The sequence below is a fragment of the Neolamprologus multifasciatus genome, chromosome 12 (genome assembly GCF_963576455.1).
Source record: "Neolamprologus multifasciatus chromosome 12, fNeoMul1.2, whole genome shotgun sequence".
In the NCBI taxonomy this organism is placed as follows: Eukaryota; Metazoa; Chordata; class Actinopteri; order Cichliformes; family Cichlidae; genus Neolamprologus; species Neolamprologus multifasciatus.
Window position 1 is genome coordinate 18,143,653 of NC_140450.1, and position 16,662 is coordinate 18,160,314.

Consider the following 16,662-nt stretch of genomic DNA (forward strand, 5'->3'; position numbering starts at 1 on the left):
ACAAGTACAAATGATGCCTTAGCTTTATAACCATGGCGATGACAGGACAGTTGACCTTTCCAAAAGTCGCAGAGATTATTTCAAAGCTCTCGGTCACGCTGGTGGTGCTGCCGCATGAACGTGGACGTCTAGGCTCAAAGTCAGTGGCAGATTGTCTCGCTGTCACACAGAGGGATGAAAACTCTATTGTTAGCATGCTGCCGATGCATGACGCATGCTGGGTACACAACCAGTTCATGTCTGTCACAGATTTAAGCTTGGTTCACAGACCGGAGGGTAAAGACTGGGGATGTACTTAATTAATAGAGTAGAGCGATGTCCTCCGTGGGTTGGGCTATTGTTCCTGCTGCCGCTAAGCATTTGTATTCACTCTTCGAGCCCACGTCATTCTCATTTGCTTATCTTTAAATTCCAGAGACTGTTGCACTTTGTCAAATTTCTCCCCAGTTCCAGTCCTCATTTTAATCTTTATGTCTGTCATCAATGATCACATATTTATCATGAAATGCTTCTGTTCACACTGTGTTCATAGATGCAGTATGCACAGTACTATTTGATTTCTGTTCTGTGGTGCAGCAAAAGTACTTGACATCAGCACTGGCTAATTTGACTTTACCCTTGAACGAAATTTTTGAATTGCTGTCCTTCCTAACATCCTTGCCCAGAGCTCTGAAAACAGGGCTTTACTTCATATCCACAGCATGTCTGGTTTTCTCATGGACCTAAATTCTTTGCCCTCTTCCCAAATCTGGAGCTATATCTTGAATGGTAATCATGCAAAATGGCTGAGCTGATGAATCAGGTTGTATTTTGTTAGAAAGCCTTTAGTAAAGGAGGTGTACAACCAGTGTGCAACTTTTTCACCTCAGCCCAGGCCTAGAGCCACATCTAAATGCCTGCTGCCTGCCAGTGGAGGTGTGAAGGACGTGTTTTAGATAAAAGGAAAGTTGAACTGGGAGGTGTGAGTTTCCTGACTTGTGGTCACTACAATTCCCCCTCTGGCCTCCCCCAGTGCCCCAGATCTAACCAGCTCAGTGGAATAACAGTGGGGCAGGAGATAAATATACACGCCCAGGGCACCTAGAAATAAGTAGGTGTGGGCTGCCTGGGAAACGGGATTCCCTGCATACTCATTGGTTGCAAGGGGGATTTGCTGGGGGTATAAAGGTCATGCATTGTTTTCTGAGAGGACACTTCTATTCTCACTGAGGCATAGGACACAGCCCTGATCTGACACCTCAGGATAAACCTTTTGGAAACTTGTGTGTATTTCAGCAAAGAGGACATTGGCCAGTGTGAGTTAAATTTTGTCTGGCCATGCCTGGAGTGAACCTGGACTTCCTCCCAGCCTCTCAGTCTCCTGAGGCTTTGGGAAGCCCAGACAGTGCTTGTGCTGAGTCTGGCCTCGAAGAAGTAATTGGGGACCTGTTTGCTCAGGATGAAGCTGAGGATGAAGAGGAGCAATTTGGTGTGAAGAAATTTGAGGCAACGTTGCGCTGTGCCGTGGGGGAGATCCACAGTGACCTGCAAGCCTTTGGGAAGCGAGTGGATGCCCGGCTGGATGAGGCTGCGGCTGAGGTGGCTCCTCTGGCTGAGACAATTTCCAGGTTGCAGGAGGAGAACCTGAGACTGAGGATTCAGCAGGAAAGGCTGATGAGGCAAGTTGAGGCCCTGTGTCAGGTGATGGGGCTACCTGGTCCATCAATGCATGAACTTTACAGCAAAGACTGCTCCAGTTTAATTTCTAATAAAAGCAAAACTTCATCTGGTGGTGCTCCATCCTGCATGCAGGAGACTGGGTCCGAAAAACTTCAGGATGCTTCCAGCTGCACTCCCCAACACTCTCTTTCCAGTGCACCTCAGGAAACCCAAGCACACCGTCTCCTGCATAGTCAGTTAAGTGTACCCCAGGAGCCTCTAACGCCCATCCAGCACTCAGTCTCTGTGTCTCCCAGGACAAACGCACCTTCACCGGCCCCTCACCCGCCAACCTTTGCTACGTGCCGCTCCCTCTCTGCTCCCTCTCTGATGGCAAACATTTCTCTTTGCAACAGCACGGTACTGCTCTGTTAATGATTCTGATCATGATCCCTTTAGTTCAGATAAGCCACTTGAAGAATGGGACTGTCTTTTTGTGCCAGTGTTGCCAATACCTGCGGATCAGCAGACCATTAATTTTATGTGCCGCAGCAGCGATCCCGTGTTCAAACCACATACTCTCTCTGGCCACCTCTTTCAAATCTCTCAGTAAGCTTGACCGTCTCAGCTGACCGTCTCAGCTGCCACAGAGTTCTGACAGATTGTGTTTATGTGAAGGACTCCACCGCAGTCTGTCACAGAGGTATTCCTGTGCTGTAACACCATGCGTCTCTAATTGTGTCCCGGTTCGCATTCATGGATGCCTGCAAGTGTTCTGTTGAGTGGATGCACTTCCCGGCGGAGGGAAGGATGATTACATTTAGCAGCAGCCTTTTAGTTTGCCATCTGCAGATTGTGTGCCGTGCTCACTTTGGCAGGCACATGAAGATAGAATTGAACGTTTGAAGTCTTTCTTCGGCTTTTTTTTCCTTCTCATTTATAAAGTTGCAATCTCGAGTTAGAAAGAAAATGCAGGGAAGGAAAGCAGGTCCCGCAAAGCCACTGAAGGCGTTTTTAACTCATGTGGCACAGCGCGTGGCATGTACGTTCATGTTTTTCAGAAAAGAGCCTAGTATCAAGACGTCAGGTTAGAAAAGACTGAAAGGCTCTGATTAGATGTGGTCCTCATCTTGAGGCTTGTTTGCTTTTGCTACTGTGTAACATATCCTCTGTGTGTGCACTTGTAACATTTCCAGGGATATTGTAAATTTGCAGCATGAGATTCAGTTATTGAACCATGCAGAGTCTAATCTTGTGGAGGCAGCTGGGACCGCCAATCAACTACTTTAAGTCAAGGTGACTGGTTTCCATTAAGTGGTAATCCTTCCAGCAGACCGATGTGATAATGAGGGGTGATCTTATCTGATCGTGTTTCTGTATGTCTTTGCCCAGTTTCAGCTTGTTTTGGCATTTTTTCTATTTATACTTTTTCACCTGGAACTGGTCAAAGCAGTCTCCCATCACAGAAAAAAAAAAAACTATCAAAACAGGCTTTTTTTAAATTCCACAATAACTTGGATGTTTATAGGTACACTTAGGCTTAGTTATACATGACTCGACCACAAAGGTTATCGGGGAGCTTCTCACCCCGTGTGCATTCCCCCTGTGGCCTGACTCAGAGACCTTGTCTGGCTGCATTGCCTCCCAGAACATTCTTCATCGGTCGCGGGCCTCTCAGTCCAGCCTGTCCCATGGGTCAGAACTCTGTGTCCAGAAAAGAGTTGAAAACCAGGGGCCACCTTTGATCACCCAGTTCTGTGGCTGAGCTGGGCATTGTCCCTCCCTGCTGAGACCTGGTTTGGCCGGGGGACTTCAGTGGGCAGGTCTCGGCGGCTGTGGATACAGATGGGACCAGCTGCCTGAGCTATATCTGGACCCAGAGTCGTTTACAGCAAAAGCATTGAGGCCACAGCTAGAACATATAGTCTGCCACAGGCATTCAGCACCATATGAACATGTAAAAGGAATTTTCTATAGGATTCATGGTAACTCTCAATAATGCAACACATTCCCACGTTCCTCAGCTCTGCTCCTCAGCCCTTAGGAGATATTTTTCCTCTGGACTTTTTTATATAGTAATGCGTTGTCCCTATTTTACAGTGAGAGTAAAGTATTGCATCTGTCACATAAACTCTGGGGTTGGCAGCAGTGTTGTATGATTAAGAAAAATCCATGTGTCAGCAGCACTCCATAAACTAGTGAACAGTAACTTGGCAGGGTTTCTTTTAGCCTCGTGTGCTTATTGTCACTCCCTCGCAGATCATCCCGCTGGAGCTGGCCTAGAGACAAGGAAGTTATTACTGGACAGGAAGTGTCGGACGTACTGTCCCTGCGATGTGTTAGAGCAGCCCTCGGCTTGTTCTGATTACATCTTAAATGTCAGCCACTTTCAAATAAGTTTTCTTTTTTACCCTCCTTCATTTTGGTTCTGGCTCTGGTGTCCTTCCAGTAGCTCACTGATTTCCAACTAAGGTCACGGTTTTCTTTGCAGTCTATGATAATATATGTGCTCCTGTTCACGCTCTGTGTTGTGTTACTGTGTTCGTTTTGTGCGCAGATGGAGACAGGGCCCGTCGTCGCTTCTGAGCCAGTGTTTTCAGCTGTCTCGTCTGTCCAGCGTCACGTCCCAGTCATTCCCAATGGCTCTGGCGCTCAGACCAAACCTGCTGAATTCTCCGGGAAACTAACGGCTGAAAAGCTGGCTGCGATCGAGGATGAAGAGCTCCTCGACAAAATGGTACGTCACTCCAGAGCCATAATTCTCAATGATTTAAGTTATTATTTCGATAAAAGTGGTGTTTTGATTCAGGCATGTGGAAAGTTTGTGCATTGACACTAAACCTTGTCACAGCTCTGCAGTGTGTGTGCAGATTTGTAGCATAGAAAGTACCGATTGGGCGAATTTGCATAGAACGACCCCTCATGTTTCCATCCCCTCTTTCACAGCTCGATGAGTCAAAAGACTTTGAGGAGAGGAAGCTGATCCGCGCAGCCATGAGAGACCTCCGTAAAAGAAAGAGAGGTAACACCATGCATCTTACTGTTACTCCAAACTGCATGAAGGCTTTCTTTTTAGATATTTAAAAGCAGTCAGGCCTGATGATTTCTAATTTTCATCTACTTTTTTGTTATTGTTTATACCTTATCTTGACACGTAATTGCCTTTAATTCTGCCCTCAGAGGCCACGCTGGGATGTACTCAAGAGGAAATGGGTAGGACAGGTGGTGTGCAGTGTGCAATAACAATTTATACTTGCCTGTGTTTGCCTTTTTGTGTACACACACCCTGTCATTGTGAGACTGCAACAATCTTAGATGTGGTTTGTGATGGAGGATATTATGACATTTTTTGGTATCGTGCATGCATCCTGTGTTTTGTTTTTGGTTTTTTTAATGTGTTAAACACTCACCCTACAACAGTTAAGATCTGTTTTTCTGCGGGCACTCACCACGTTTCATTAGGCACCTGCTAATGGTGAGCTCAGATTTAGAGTGGATGCGTCAGTGGATTCAGTGGAAATGAGCATGCAAAGGGTCCAAGAGGGCCTCGGTGATCTAGATATTAGACACAATTTAAGTTAGTAAATCATTAATACTGTGCAGAATGTGTAAATGCATGCGTGTTTTCTGAGAAAAACTACAGCCATCAGTGCAGGTACCAGCGTTTTTGACATCGCGGTGTGTATTTGTTCTCTGTGGTCTGTGGTGTTTGCGCAGAACATCTTATTTGACAGCTTTGGCTTGCCTGTTAAGACTCCCACCTGTGGGTGTTTGTGTGCTCAGAAACCCTCACAGTCCCGTGGAAAGAATTCTGAAACATATTGCCTCAAATCTGGAAGGCCTCACTTAATCCAAATTTGTGGCAGTCAGATGAGGTGCTGTCAGCTTTAGGACCTCTTGTCCTCCTTCTCCTCCTCCTCTTTTTCCACTGACATCATCTCTCTACCATTCCCGTCTCCTCTCCTCCAGACCAGAGAGAAAAGGAGCGCGAAACCCGCCTGCAGGAGCTCCGGCAGCAGAGAGACGACCGGGTGCAGAAAGGTCGTGCCGGGGTCGGAGCGGGAGAGGTGGTCACGAGCAAGGTGGAGAAGTCGGCAGATGGGTCAGCCGTCGGCCAAATCACCAAAACGAACCGCTTTGCTCAGTCTGGTAGTCTCTAATCTTTCTTGAACCAGCATTTAACTGAAGTAAAACCAAAACAATAAAACCAATCTATAAACATTCAAAACAAAGACATTAGCTTGAAAGTAAAAAGAGTAAAATTGTGTTGCATCAAAACAATGCAAAAAAATTGATTATAAAGACAGAGATGGGAAGAATTTTGTAAAGAATGGTTGATTTAAAAAAGTTTTTGTGTGTTTTCAGATGATGGGAGCAAATCAACACGCAGTACTATTGTCGAGTCCAGTTATGTGCAGAAAACAGACAGTGAGTTTTGCTTGCTGGATTTACAAAAACACATTCACTCAAGTGCATTGCATTTTTTTTTCTTAATCTTCTCATTAATGTGTCCGTGTGATTGTCGTTCTAGGAGGGACAGTCCAGTCAAAATCATTCAGCTTCACCTCTTCCACCTCCACTAACACGAGCAAAAAAATAGGAAGGTTGGTCACGAGGCATTTGTACTGTTAACTACAGCAGATTTAAATATCTGTGCACTCTCTCAAATTAAACTCCTGCGCTCAGTGTGTTCGACCGCGAGGACGACGCGTTGTCGCGAAGTGCCAGCGGTGGGTTGGCCGCCATCGAGCGAAGGCAGGCGGAGAGGCGCAAGGAGCTGATGAGGGCTCAGACGCTGCCGAAGACATCGGCCATGCAGGCCCGCAAAGCCATGATAGAGAAGCTGGAGAAGGAGGGAGGCGGGTAAGAATAAACAGAAAGGTAGTGCTACCAAAGAAAGAAAAGGAGCAGATGGAGGCATGTAAATATTAACACAAAACCGACTTTTCTTTTAGCCCTGGAAATCAGGCGGTGGCCAAGGTAAACAAAGTCCAGCGCTCCACCAGCTTTGGCGTACCCAATGCAAACTCCATCAAGCAGATGCTACTCGACTGGTGTCGTGCCAAGACCCGCTCATATGAGGTGAGCCAGCGATCCTCCACGCTAAGTGCTCATTTTTAATCTTGAACCTAAGCTGAGATGATACTTTGGGAAAGTTTCCACTGCTTATCCATCCCCGTCTGCGTATCTCTTTTGTTTCTTTTCCTTCGTCAGCATGTGGATATTCAGAATTTTTCATCCAGCTGGAGTGACGGCATGGCGTTCTGTGCCCTGGTGCACAATTTCTTCCCCGAAGCCTTTGACTACAACTCCCTGAGCCCGAGCAACCGCAGGCAAAACTTTGAGGTGGCCTTTAGCGCTGCAGAGTGAGTACACGCTGAAGACAGGTTCTTCCTAACATTTGCAGTGACTGTAGGAAACCAATGGAAGAACTACTGTGTTAGGCCTATAGGTGTAGAAGTGATGAGCCAGTTTGATTCGCTGCCGGCATTTGCAGACCAGCGGTATGGGAAAACTTCTCGACCGATGTCCTGCTTTCCCCCTTTCTCCCAGGTTTATCAAAACCCCACTCATGACTGAGCCCATTACTAGTCTAATACCTCTGCCTCTAAACCTCCACTCTCTCCTCTGCTATGAGTAACCACTCTGACACCCCAGTCTCCTCCAAACCAGATCCCCACGGGCAATCCCACTCCAAACAGCAAACAGGTTAAAAAAAAAAACAAAAACAAAACTTCTAAGCTCGCCTCTGTGCCTTGAGTCATGTCCCTCTATTTTAGTCTAAAACTCTTTCCTCTCCTTGTTCTTTTCTTTTTCAAAATCCTCTTTTATGCCACCAGTCTTCACTTTTGGTACCCCCACCCAGCTGTGTGTGCATCTTCACGTGCTCCTACCAGGATAATGTAACGCTGAGATATCTCGAGTAGTGAATCGTACTCAGCGCTGTCCTGTCACTCAGCCACAGCCCCACCCACTCCCCCAGATCTTCTCACCTTTGTGTTGCACCATCACTCACCTCCCCGGGCACTCCAATCCCCACCAATAGTTTATGTTTACTATCTGGATTCTTGATACGCACTCAAACACACACTATACTGTGCACCAGTGTGGTTGTTTTTGTTAGTCACTCTGTCGTTGTAACTTTGTTTTTTTTGTGTGTTTTTTGCAGAATCCACGTTGTTTTTTTCATCGTGTCTCGTATTTCACATTGATTATGGTTAAAAAAACAACAACAAAAATGTCCTCGTCTCAGTGCACAGAAAAAAACAACAGCAAACAAAAAGGCTAAATGAGCATCGCCTGGCGCTCATTTGACATTTTGTTTCGCCTTTGTGTGTGTGCGTACGTGTTTTTGTCACGCACTGTATGTACTGAGATGTTCATGAAGCATGTCAGCTCATGGATATATTTGTGAACACAGAATGTAATGTGATTGTTTTTTCTTTGTGTTCTTTCTCACTCCTTCTGTTTTTGTTTTTCACTGGCTGCTCACTGCTTTCTGTTTTTTTTTCCACTCCCACTTCCTCATTTTCCCACACTCTCCATCTCTTTGTCTACTCTCTCCGTCCCGTTCCTTCTGTGTCTTTTTATCTGTCCTTTGCCTGTTGTCTTTCCTATTCTCTCCACGTTGTTTCTGTCTTTTTGGGTCTTTTCCTTCCTCTCCCTATTCCCTTCCTCTACCCCCTTCCCCCGCTGGCCGGGGGCGCAGGAAACTAGTGGACTGTCCCCAGCTGCTGGATGTGGACGACATGGTGAAGATGCGTGAGCCAGATTGGAAGTGTGTGTACACGTACCTGCAGGAGTTCTACAGGGGTCTGGTGACGAAGGGCCTGGTTAAAACCAAAAATTCCTCCTAGAGTTGCACCGCAGCTAAAACTGAGCCTATGGTGAGAGAGGGGACGAGCTTGTGAGGGAATCGCACACACTCTGTGGTTCCCGACAGACTTAAAATGTAAAACACAGAAAAACTCCTTTATTGGCTTCTTTTGGATATTTGATGCTTCATGTTAATCTGAAGCTCTAAAGTACCAAACATGGTGTGTGTGTGATAGCATGTGTGTATCTGTATTCTGAGACTATGGCTCAGGCAGAGGGCCAGGACCATCTGCAGATCAGTGCTTTAAAAGGAACTGCCAGATCACAACGTTTCAAACAGAGTTAAGGAAAAAAACAGAGAAGGATGAAGCCTGCTTTGTGCACCGAGTTTTTATCAAGTGTAAGGTTACAGGTGTTTATGCACTTGGCTTGTCAAGCCTTGTAAAAATACTCTAATAGAAATAAAGTTCAGAATGATTTATGTCCACAGTTCCTGAAATTACTGAAAAAATGTTATGTTGTTGACGTTTATTATCTCATCGTCCCATCTGCTGTTTTTAGGTGCTTTTTCTCTTTGTGGGACTTCTCAGGGGGGTTAGTGTGAGGAGATGTTGCCACCTTGTGGTTACACTCTGCATAGCTCACACTGGAGGTCTCAGTTCTTAAAACTGTTTATTGAAATGCCCAACATTACCCAAGTTTATTTATACAGAGCTTTTAAAGGGTCCATAATGGTTTAGAGCAAATGTGCCAAAGACTCTAGCACACTAAACAGCTTTGGAAAATGTGAAGAGCAGCAACGTTTTTGCAGCTTTTCCTACTGTTAAAGACCTCCTCCATGGCCATTTATACTATATTCATAGATAAAGAATCATCTATTTGAAAAAGAAAAAAAACTTGTAGTGAACATGATGATTTCTCCTTCCCAGCTGGTCTTCTGTCTGTTCTGCTTTCTCATGCACGCTGTCCTGTACGCCTGTTCCTCAGGACCCACGCCAACTGCATGCCTTTGCTGGAGGTGGAAGACATGATGATCATGGGTAACAAACCAGACTCCAAATGCGTCTTCACCTATGTGCAGTCTCTGGTCAACCACCTGCGCAGATATGAGATGTCCATGGGTCGGCCCTGTGACCTCTGACCTGTTTTCGGGCTCCCCCCCACCCCCAACCTTCACCTGATGATGGCCTCCACTCTGACAGCAGGCTGGGTCAAACAGTTGCACATCTCTGATGGTCGGCTTGGGGATTGTAAGCGTGTGTGCGTGTGTATGTATCAGTTAAAATCAGCTTAAAATGTCTTCCGGCAGTGATAATGTGTGTTGCTTATTCTGGACACACACACACTGTCGACACAAAAGTCTACCGTTCTCCAGTAAGAGGTCAGCAGCAGCATGATTCTTAAAAAGACCCCTTTGTTTAAAAAAAAAAAAAACTCCAAGTAATATTCAACAGGCAGTCGTTTGATCACATTGCTGTTGTACTGAGAAACGGCCAAGAGGGGAAAAAGAAAAATAGTTTTCTAGTATTTGCAGTTTTTAAAGTATTTGTACATGCGTTTTTCTCTGCTACACTTTTGTAAGTACTGTAATGTGTTTGCACTTCTCTCAGTAATCTCACTGAAAAAGAAAAAACTTATTATTTCTATTCAATTTTGGTACTTTTACTTTTTTTTTTAAACCAAACTCATGTTGCTTGAAGTGTTTTAATTAAGTTATTTTCATTTTGATGTAATTGATGAGTATAAGGATTCTTATTACATGAGCACAGGGATTTTCTGCCTTTGTTATTCAAGTGGATTCAACATCGTTGCTGTAATCTCACTTTTCTGAAGTCCAAACAGCTACTGAGGACATTTACTGGACATTTGATCCATCCTGTATGACCACACCACCACCATCATCATCATCACCATCATATAAGTATGGATGAAAGATGCTAGCTGTTAAACCGAGGTTTGGATTTTTTTGTATTTCGGTACAAAGAAGTCATTCAGCTGATTTGTGTCATTACTGGCTGTTTGGTGGACAGCACACACACACCTCCCACCACTCCTGCATTGCCCTGCCACACACATTCTCACACAGCTCTGTTAGAGGGCTCCTTATTTATGCTTGAGTAGTTTTTAATACGGTTAACGCTGGTGTGTACATCGTGCTTTTAAAAGGTTTTGTCGATAAGCTTAAGATGCCACAATGTTATATTTTCTTGTGTGAAAGCCGGCTTTCAGTACAAACATGAGGACTCATGACTGATAACCAGCCAACTGTATATTTAATTAAATGTAGCTAAGAGGAAACGGGACAAAAAATAATTTTAAATGAATATTTTATTTCACTTGTATAAAATTTGGGTTTCTACGAGAAGAAAATTTGGGTTCAGAGTTGATTTAAAAGAAGCTTATTTCTTAGATTTGAGAGATTATTTGAGAACTATCTGCTGCTGACAAAAAAAAAAACTTTCATGAAGCAGTGGAGTATTGTATGTGTGTGTGTGTGTGTATATATATGAGAGCTAAAACACATTATTTCATTTTTCTGTGCACCACAGTTAAATATGAAATAAACCAATTTGAGAAACAAACGTGTGTTTGTGGGATTATTGCTTTGAAGACTATCCATGGTCCCGGCAGCGTGGGATATCTGCACACAAACACTCAGCACAACAAGAGCCACAGCACACTTCTTTTTAAAAATGGTTTACTTTCCATGCACTTGAGTCTTTTTGTGCGCATCAGCCCAACCCACCAGAACATGCAGCATCAACCCCAGGCCAGTCAGACGATTTTCAGCCTGAGGCTTCATTTAGTTTCACAGTAGGTCAGAGGCAATCACAGACACACAAAAGAGCTCAAATGAGGCAAAGATCATTACCACAGATGACAACACAATGGACAGTGGCATAAAAAAAAGGTGCAAATTCAGACTGTGGAGCGTCTACATAGGCCTGCTGACGGGCTCATCTGTAATCTGCTAGGCTCTAAAATTACAAACATTTCTGTCACCTGTGATAATCAGCTGGTTGTGGAGCAGCTAAGGGAGCTAGAGGGGTACTGTTACTGCTGATGTCTTGTCTTACAGGTCAGTGTGTTTGACTTCTGTGCTGGGCTCTGAGGAGGCACCCTCTGTGGCTATAGATGAAGCAGAAGGCTGGTAGGCAGGCTCATTTTTGAACGGGCTGTCTTTGGCAGGAGAGAAGCGGAACTCCTCCGGCACCTCGGCCTCGGCCTGAGCCTTCTTGTAGAAACCCAGTTTCCCCAGCAGCTCGTTTATCTCAGAGCGGGTCATGTCAGACAGGGCGATGCGCTGCGGAGGAAACGCACTTGTTATAAAAGGACCATTAAACTGTGAGCTAAACAAAAGACACTGATCTGTGATATATTAATAGTGCAGTAAAGCTGAGCTGAACATTGATGGGTTTAAAGAAACCTGAAAAAACATTAAACCTGCACAAATGAATTATGTGTCGTGTGAAAAGATCACTCGTGATGATCAAACTACAAAGCTCTGAAACATTTTACATTTCTTTTGGATCCTTGTTACAGTTTTCTGGCCAATGTGCTGCTCTTTTTAATGTCATAACAGACATTTGTATTCATACAACCCATTTAAAAGCATGGGAACTGGCCCAAAGACCTTTCCAGTGGAGGCTGATTAACAATGCAAACATACAAGACGTCACAGGAAGGAACAACAGGTGCAAAAAATAATGCGATAAAGGCTGTTAACCACAACCACGGCAACAAATACAGGAGTTAAGAAAAAATAAGGCTATATAAAAGATATGGCTGAAGTTAAAAACAAAATAACACCTGAGAACGGGGAAAGTAAAAAGGAGAAAAATCTGATTAAATCATAAGAGTACTTTAAAATTTAAAGGAAGCCGCAGATCAAACAAAGTGATCTGCGAGTCATTTCATGGAAATGCTCCCGGCATTTACAAAAATATTATACTTGAAAAACACTTTAGGGTTACAATTTATTTACACGTTCAAATAAAACGTTATCCGAACTATTACATCTTCTCGAATATTCAGTTCAACAATTTTATTTTTTTGTTTGTTAAGTGATAAATAAGTTCGACCACCACAAAAACGCTCATCCCCACAGTCAAGTACAGTGATTCAATGCTGTATTTTGACCACAAAAATATGCTTTTTACCATTTAAAACGCCATAATAGGACTATCACATATATTATAAACATGACACAACAAAGCTCAACTTGTGTAACTGCATGAGAAAAGTCTATTGTTTTGAATTGCTAGTGGTAAGTGGTTTATCTGAATTCCTCTCTTATTTAATAATTTGAAGCTTTTAGTTAAAGTCACTGGTGTTTCTCACTTTACTTTTAGGGAAGTGCAAAATAAATAAATTGATTAAATGTCAGAACTGAATGAATATGAGTTGAATGACAGCATGTGGTCAGTAGCAGCTATTTTTAAAAAGCATTGATGTAACCATCATGAGTAAAAGCTCTTGGCAACACTAGTGACTCCCAATTACACAAAAACATTACAAGCTGTTCAAATGTTTTGTTTCTGGAGTAAAATTTTAGTATTTTATGCAAATTCTAACTGTTCTGTATCATTATCAATCTTTTTATCAAGTACGTCTAATTTGGGTGTCTTATATCTCAGCAGATGGTTCACTGCGTCACTGTTTTTTTGTCACATAAAATAAAACGTGTCATATTTGACCAGATAATTTCACAGCCATTGAATTTTGTTACACTTAAGGCTTAACATATGAAGGGTTACTTACTTTTAACTGTATGAAATTAATAAGACAATCTGCTGATTTGTTGCACGATTATTATAACCGACTATGTGGCTGAAGAGCCTGAGGAAATAATATTCATTAAAACGGCTGGAGGCTTGCAGAAGGAGTAAGGAAACACCGTTGAGAAAAAAATAAAATAAAAATCACAGCACAACCAGGCTTTGAGGAAATTTGGTGGGGAAAAGCTGTCATTTTTGTAACTAAATAGTCAGTTAAGTAATAATTTAGTTCAAGTTTAAATGTTAGAAGTAAATTCTTGTCATATCAAAGTGGGATATATCTGTAGAATGAGCTGTGCGCTGCAGATTTTTTGTTTCCTTCTGAAGTTATTTTAATCCAAAAGACGTGAAAAGCTCAGAGCCTGCTCAGCGGTCACAGGACACCTGTTTGTCATCATTTCAGCTGTAATCTCTTCGAGTAATGATGTCAAGTGTTGGTGGTTTGTTGTGAGATGCTTTACTTCAGTTGTTAAACTGATTCTGACATTCAGCACAAACGAGTGTCATATTTGCTGCAAGTAAACAACAAATACAATTTACAAAAGTAAAATAAAAGAAAGGTACAACACACACTTACGTCCAGCTCTTCATAATAATGGTTCAGGAGGACAAGCTCAGGGTCTGCGCCAGGAATGTGCTTCATCACCAGGTTATGGCTGAGGTGGTGCTCAGGGATTAAACAGCGTGCAGTTTATGAGCAGATATTTCTAAAGAGTAACAGTGCACTTCAGTGAAAGGATACTAAAGAGGAATATCCTGGATCACAAAGGCTTTGACCTGCAGACAGAGGTTTGGATTAGTGTTTTTCTACTCAGTTTGGGTTTCAGTGGCAAATCTGTCAGGGATTATGTGAAACTCTAAACTAAAATGTTCCTCAGAGAGAAAAAACTTCTAGGCAGGAGTAAGGCTTTAGCCTGCCTCTGACCCCTGGCTCTCAGTGTTTTGTCACTTTTGTTCACATAACAGGGAAACTTGCCTCTCTGAGCCTGTTCAGCTGTCATCCACCACACGTCTGAGGAAAGACAACAACACAAGAAACAAGAAAAAGTTACATGCAGAACTCGTGTTTCAGAAATGGGGCTTTACAAGAACTGGAAACATGATTACTGAACACACGTCATCTGCAACTGTAATGCATCTTTATACAGAAAAAAAATAATTTATGTGCTGGTATCACTGCAAGCTTTTACTTTGAAGAACGCTTAGTACAGCCCCAGGGAAGGCTACCCGACCTATTTTTGCTGATATCTGAGCCTCAGGTATAAGGCGTGACTAACACTACAATAACAACAGATCATGATTTGCTTCAGTGATGCTGGCAAGTAGGTGACTGGGTGACACCCTGGGGGAAACTGCACAGATCTCAAAAGAAAAAGGTGTAGAGTTTCAGTCTTTGTGCAGGACCGCCTGTTACACACCCTGTGCCCCCCTTTTAAGCTTCCACCAAGTCACTTTGTGATGACGATTTTAGGGTTACTAAAATAGTAACATTGCGAATTAGAGACCGTGTTCTTCATTAGATCGCATGCCATTCAGGCACGGAGGCATCCATTCAGCTTAGTACACATCTGTCCTGCTCACGCATGCGCCCAATCCAAAAATGTTTAAAAGCAGGGCACCCATTCACACGTTTAAACGAATCTGATAATCGGCCCTAATTATTCCCGTGTTCTTCTTTATGGGGAGGATTATGAAAAAAAATAAAGCCTTATGTTACCTCCACCCTCGCTCTTGCCAGCCCCTCCAGCTTCTTCAGATCCACATCATAAGCCGAGGCGCAGTGAAGTAAACTGGCCAACACGATCAGCCACATTTCTCCTGCTTCAGATCGAGGAGCCACACTCGCTCTTCACCAGGACCAGTACCTGCAGATGATTGAAGGTAACCGAGCTATGGAAGAGGAGGGAGGAGAGATGATGAGCAGCTATGTCACGTCCGGACCTTATGCCACGTCAAATATTTTTGTGGCGGAGAGAGGAGGAGGCGTGGATAGCGCGCTCATTGGTTATCCCGGGCTTCCTTAAAAGAAATGAATCCTATGGATTTCATGTGCGCTCTATAGGCTGTCACAGGCGGTGTAATTGTAGAGATGGACAACATAAAGAGCTCTGTTATTGTCTGCGTGCTCTTCTTCTTTTTTTTTTTTTTGATGCCCTTTTGTGCAAAGTGACACATGCGCCGTGTTACATTAATAACAGCATAATTTAAAATTCCAAAATGCACTGGATTATATGGTAGACTGATCCTGAGGGTGAACTATGCAAAGTTATTTAGCCTGTGTAATCTTGGATTTAGGAGGATTAAAGAAGATCGATTGTTGTAAAGGATTGTGGTTGCAAAACTCAGAGTCCCGTGAAGGAAATGTGATATTTACCAAGTCAAGGACTATTTAATGAGTCACAACCCTGTGTGGGAGCAGACTTTTCAGGTGTCTGATTCCCGCACTACAAAAGTTCTCACAGTGACCGGTGAGCGCTGAGCTCAAGAAATATTAGATCCGAATATGAAATAAATCCAACTTACTTGTATTTTACCTTCTTTCGCTGTTCTCCTGTTTAAATATAAAGGATAAATCTTCCTATATAAACATTTCTGGGAAGAAGAAAAACTGGAGCTGTTTGCTGTGTTTGCACTGCTCTGTTTCCGGGGTTAAAGCAGGTGACGGTATGTAAACCATTAGTTGAAACAACAGGAAGGAGGAGGACCTCCCCTTGAGTTAAGAAGGGTGTCAGGTTTACAATCTCACTTGAAAAAACCGTGGAAATAAGTTGCGCCAACATCAATGAGATAAACTACAACTTCACAGCTTACCTTCCTGAACTCACTGTGCTGTCGATCAGCTTCTTTGTTTTCAGGATGTCCCTTTCAGGACTGCTGTGCTGAGACTTCTTACGTGTCAAGTGAAGCTCATTTGTGTGAAACTCGTTCATAAATAGACTTCACTGGTGCCACCGGTGACAGATAAATCAGTCACAACACTGGGACAAATGTTATGTTTTTATTAGGGCTCTCAGTCGATTAAAATATTTAGTCGCGATTAATCGTATACTTATCAATAGTTAACTCAAGATTAATCGCAAATTAATCAGATTTGTTTTTTAAATCTGTTCTAAAGAAACTTCAACAGCATACTCTTCATGTTTCTAATACCCTTAACAGCATGGGAGTGAACAAATATACTTGCTTTATGCAAATAAAACACACACACACACTGAACATTCTGGACATTGTTTTCACTTCATCACTTAAATCACTTTAAGCATATTTGCACTGCACAAGACACTTACAAATGTGGATTGCACAACACTGGACATTATATTCTTCATTTCCAGTTAATACTTGTACAGCTGCTGTTATTGTGTATATATATATTTATATTTCTTCATACATTCTTATATATTTCTATACTGTGTATTGTGTATTTTGTTGT

The 16,662-nt window shown here is 43.0% G+C and overlaps 2 protein-coding genes across 4 annotated transcripts in view; one reads left to right on the forward strand and one right to left on the reverse strand.

The window, feature by feature from the left end:
• smtnb (smoothelin b) overlaps window positions 1-11,036 on the forward strand; it is a 48,160-nt gene extending 37,124 nt beyond the window's left edge. Inside the window, exons 12-21 of one of the 2 annotated variants that reach the window (XM_085181076.1) lie at window positions 4,196-4,375; window positions 4,585-4,660; window positions 4,819-4,851; window positions 5,608-5,787; window positions 6,004-6,066; window positions 6,170-6,242; window positions 6,325-6,501; window positions 6,594-6,720; window positions 6,853-7,004; window positions 9,442-11,036. In XM_085181076.1, the coding sequence (XP_085037202.1) occupies window positions 4,196-4,375; window positions 4,585-4,660; window positions 4,819-4,851; window positions 5,608-5,787; window positions 6,004-6,066; window positions 6,170-6,242; window positions 6,325-6,501; window positions 6,594-6,720; window positions 6,853-7,004; window positions 9,442-9,595 (1,215 nt within the window). In that variant the 3' untranslated portion in view covers window positions 9,596-11,036. Of the gene's footprint in view, window positions 1-4,195; window positions 4,376-4,584; window positions 4,661-4,818; window positions 4,852-5,607; window positions 5,788-6,003; window positions 6,067-6,169; window positions 6,243-6,324; window positions 6,502-6,593; window positions 6,721-6,852; window positions 7,005-8,347 lie in introns of both variants that reach the window. The other variant, XM_085181077.1, reaches the window with a different exon arrangement.
• selenom (selenoprotein M) lies at window positions 9,883-16,062 on the reverse strand. Of its 2 annotated transcripts, none has more exons than XM_085181102.1 (6): window positions 16,044-16,062; window positions 14,950-15,122; window positions 14,209-14,244; window positions 13,975-14,009; window positions 13,810-13,888; window positions 9,883-11,758 (listed from the first exon to the last, which is right to left on the reverse strand). In XM_085181102.1, the coding sequence occupies exons 2-6, from the start codon at window positions 15,043-15,045 to the stop codon at window positions 11,528-11,530; spliced, it is 477 nt and encodes a 158-aa protein (XP_085037228.1). In that variant the 5' UTR covers window positions 15,046-15,122; window positions 16,044-16,062; the 3' UTR covers window positions 9,883-11,527. The 2 variants fall into 2 exon arrangements, with proteins under 2 accessions (XP_085037228.1, XP_085037227.1); XM_085181101.1 differs by lacking the exon at window positions 16,044-16,062 and adding an exon at window positions 15,756-15,905.
• Between the last annotated feature and the right edge of the window lie 600 nt (window positions 16,063-16,662).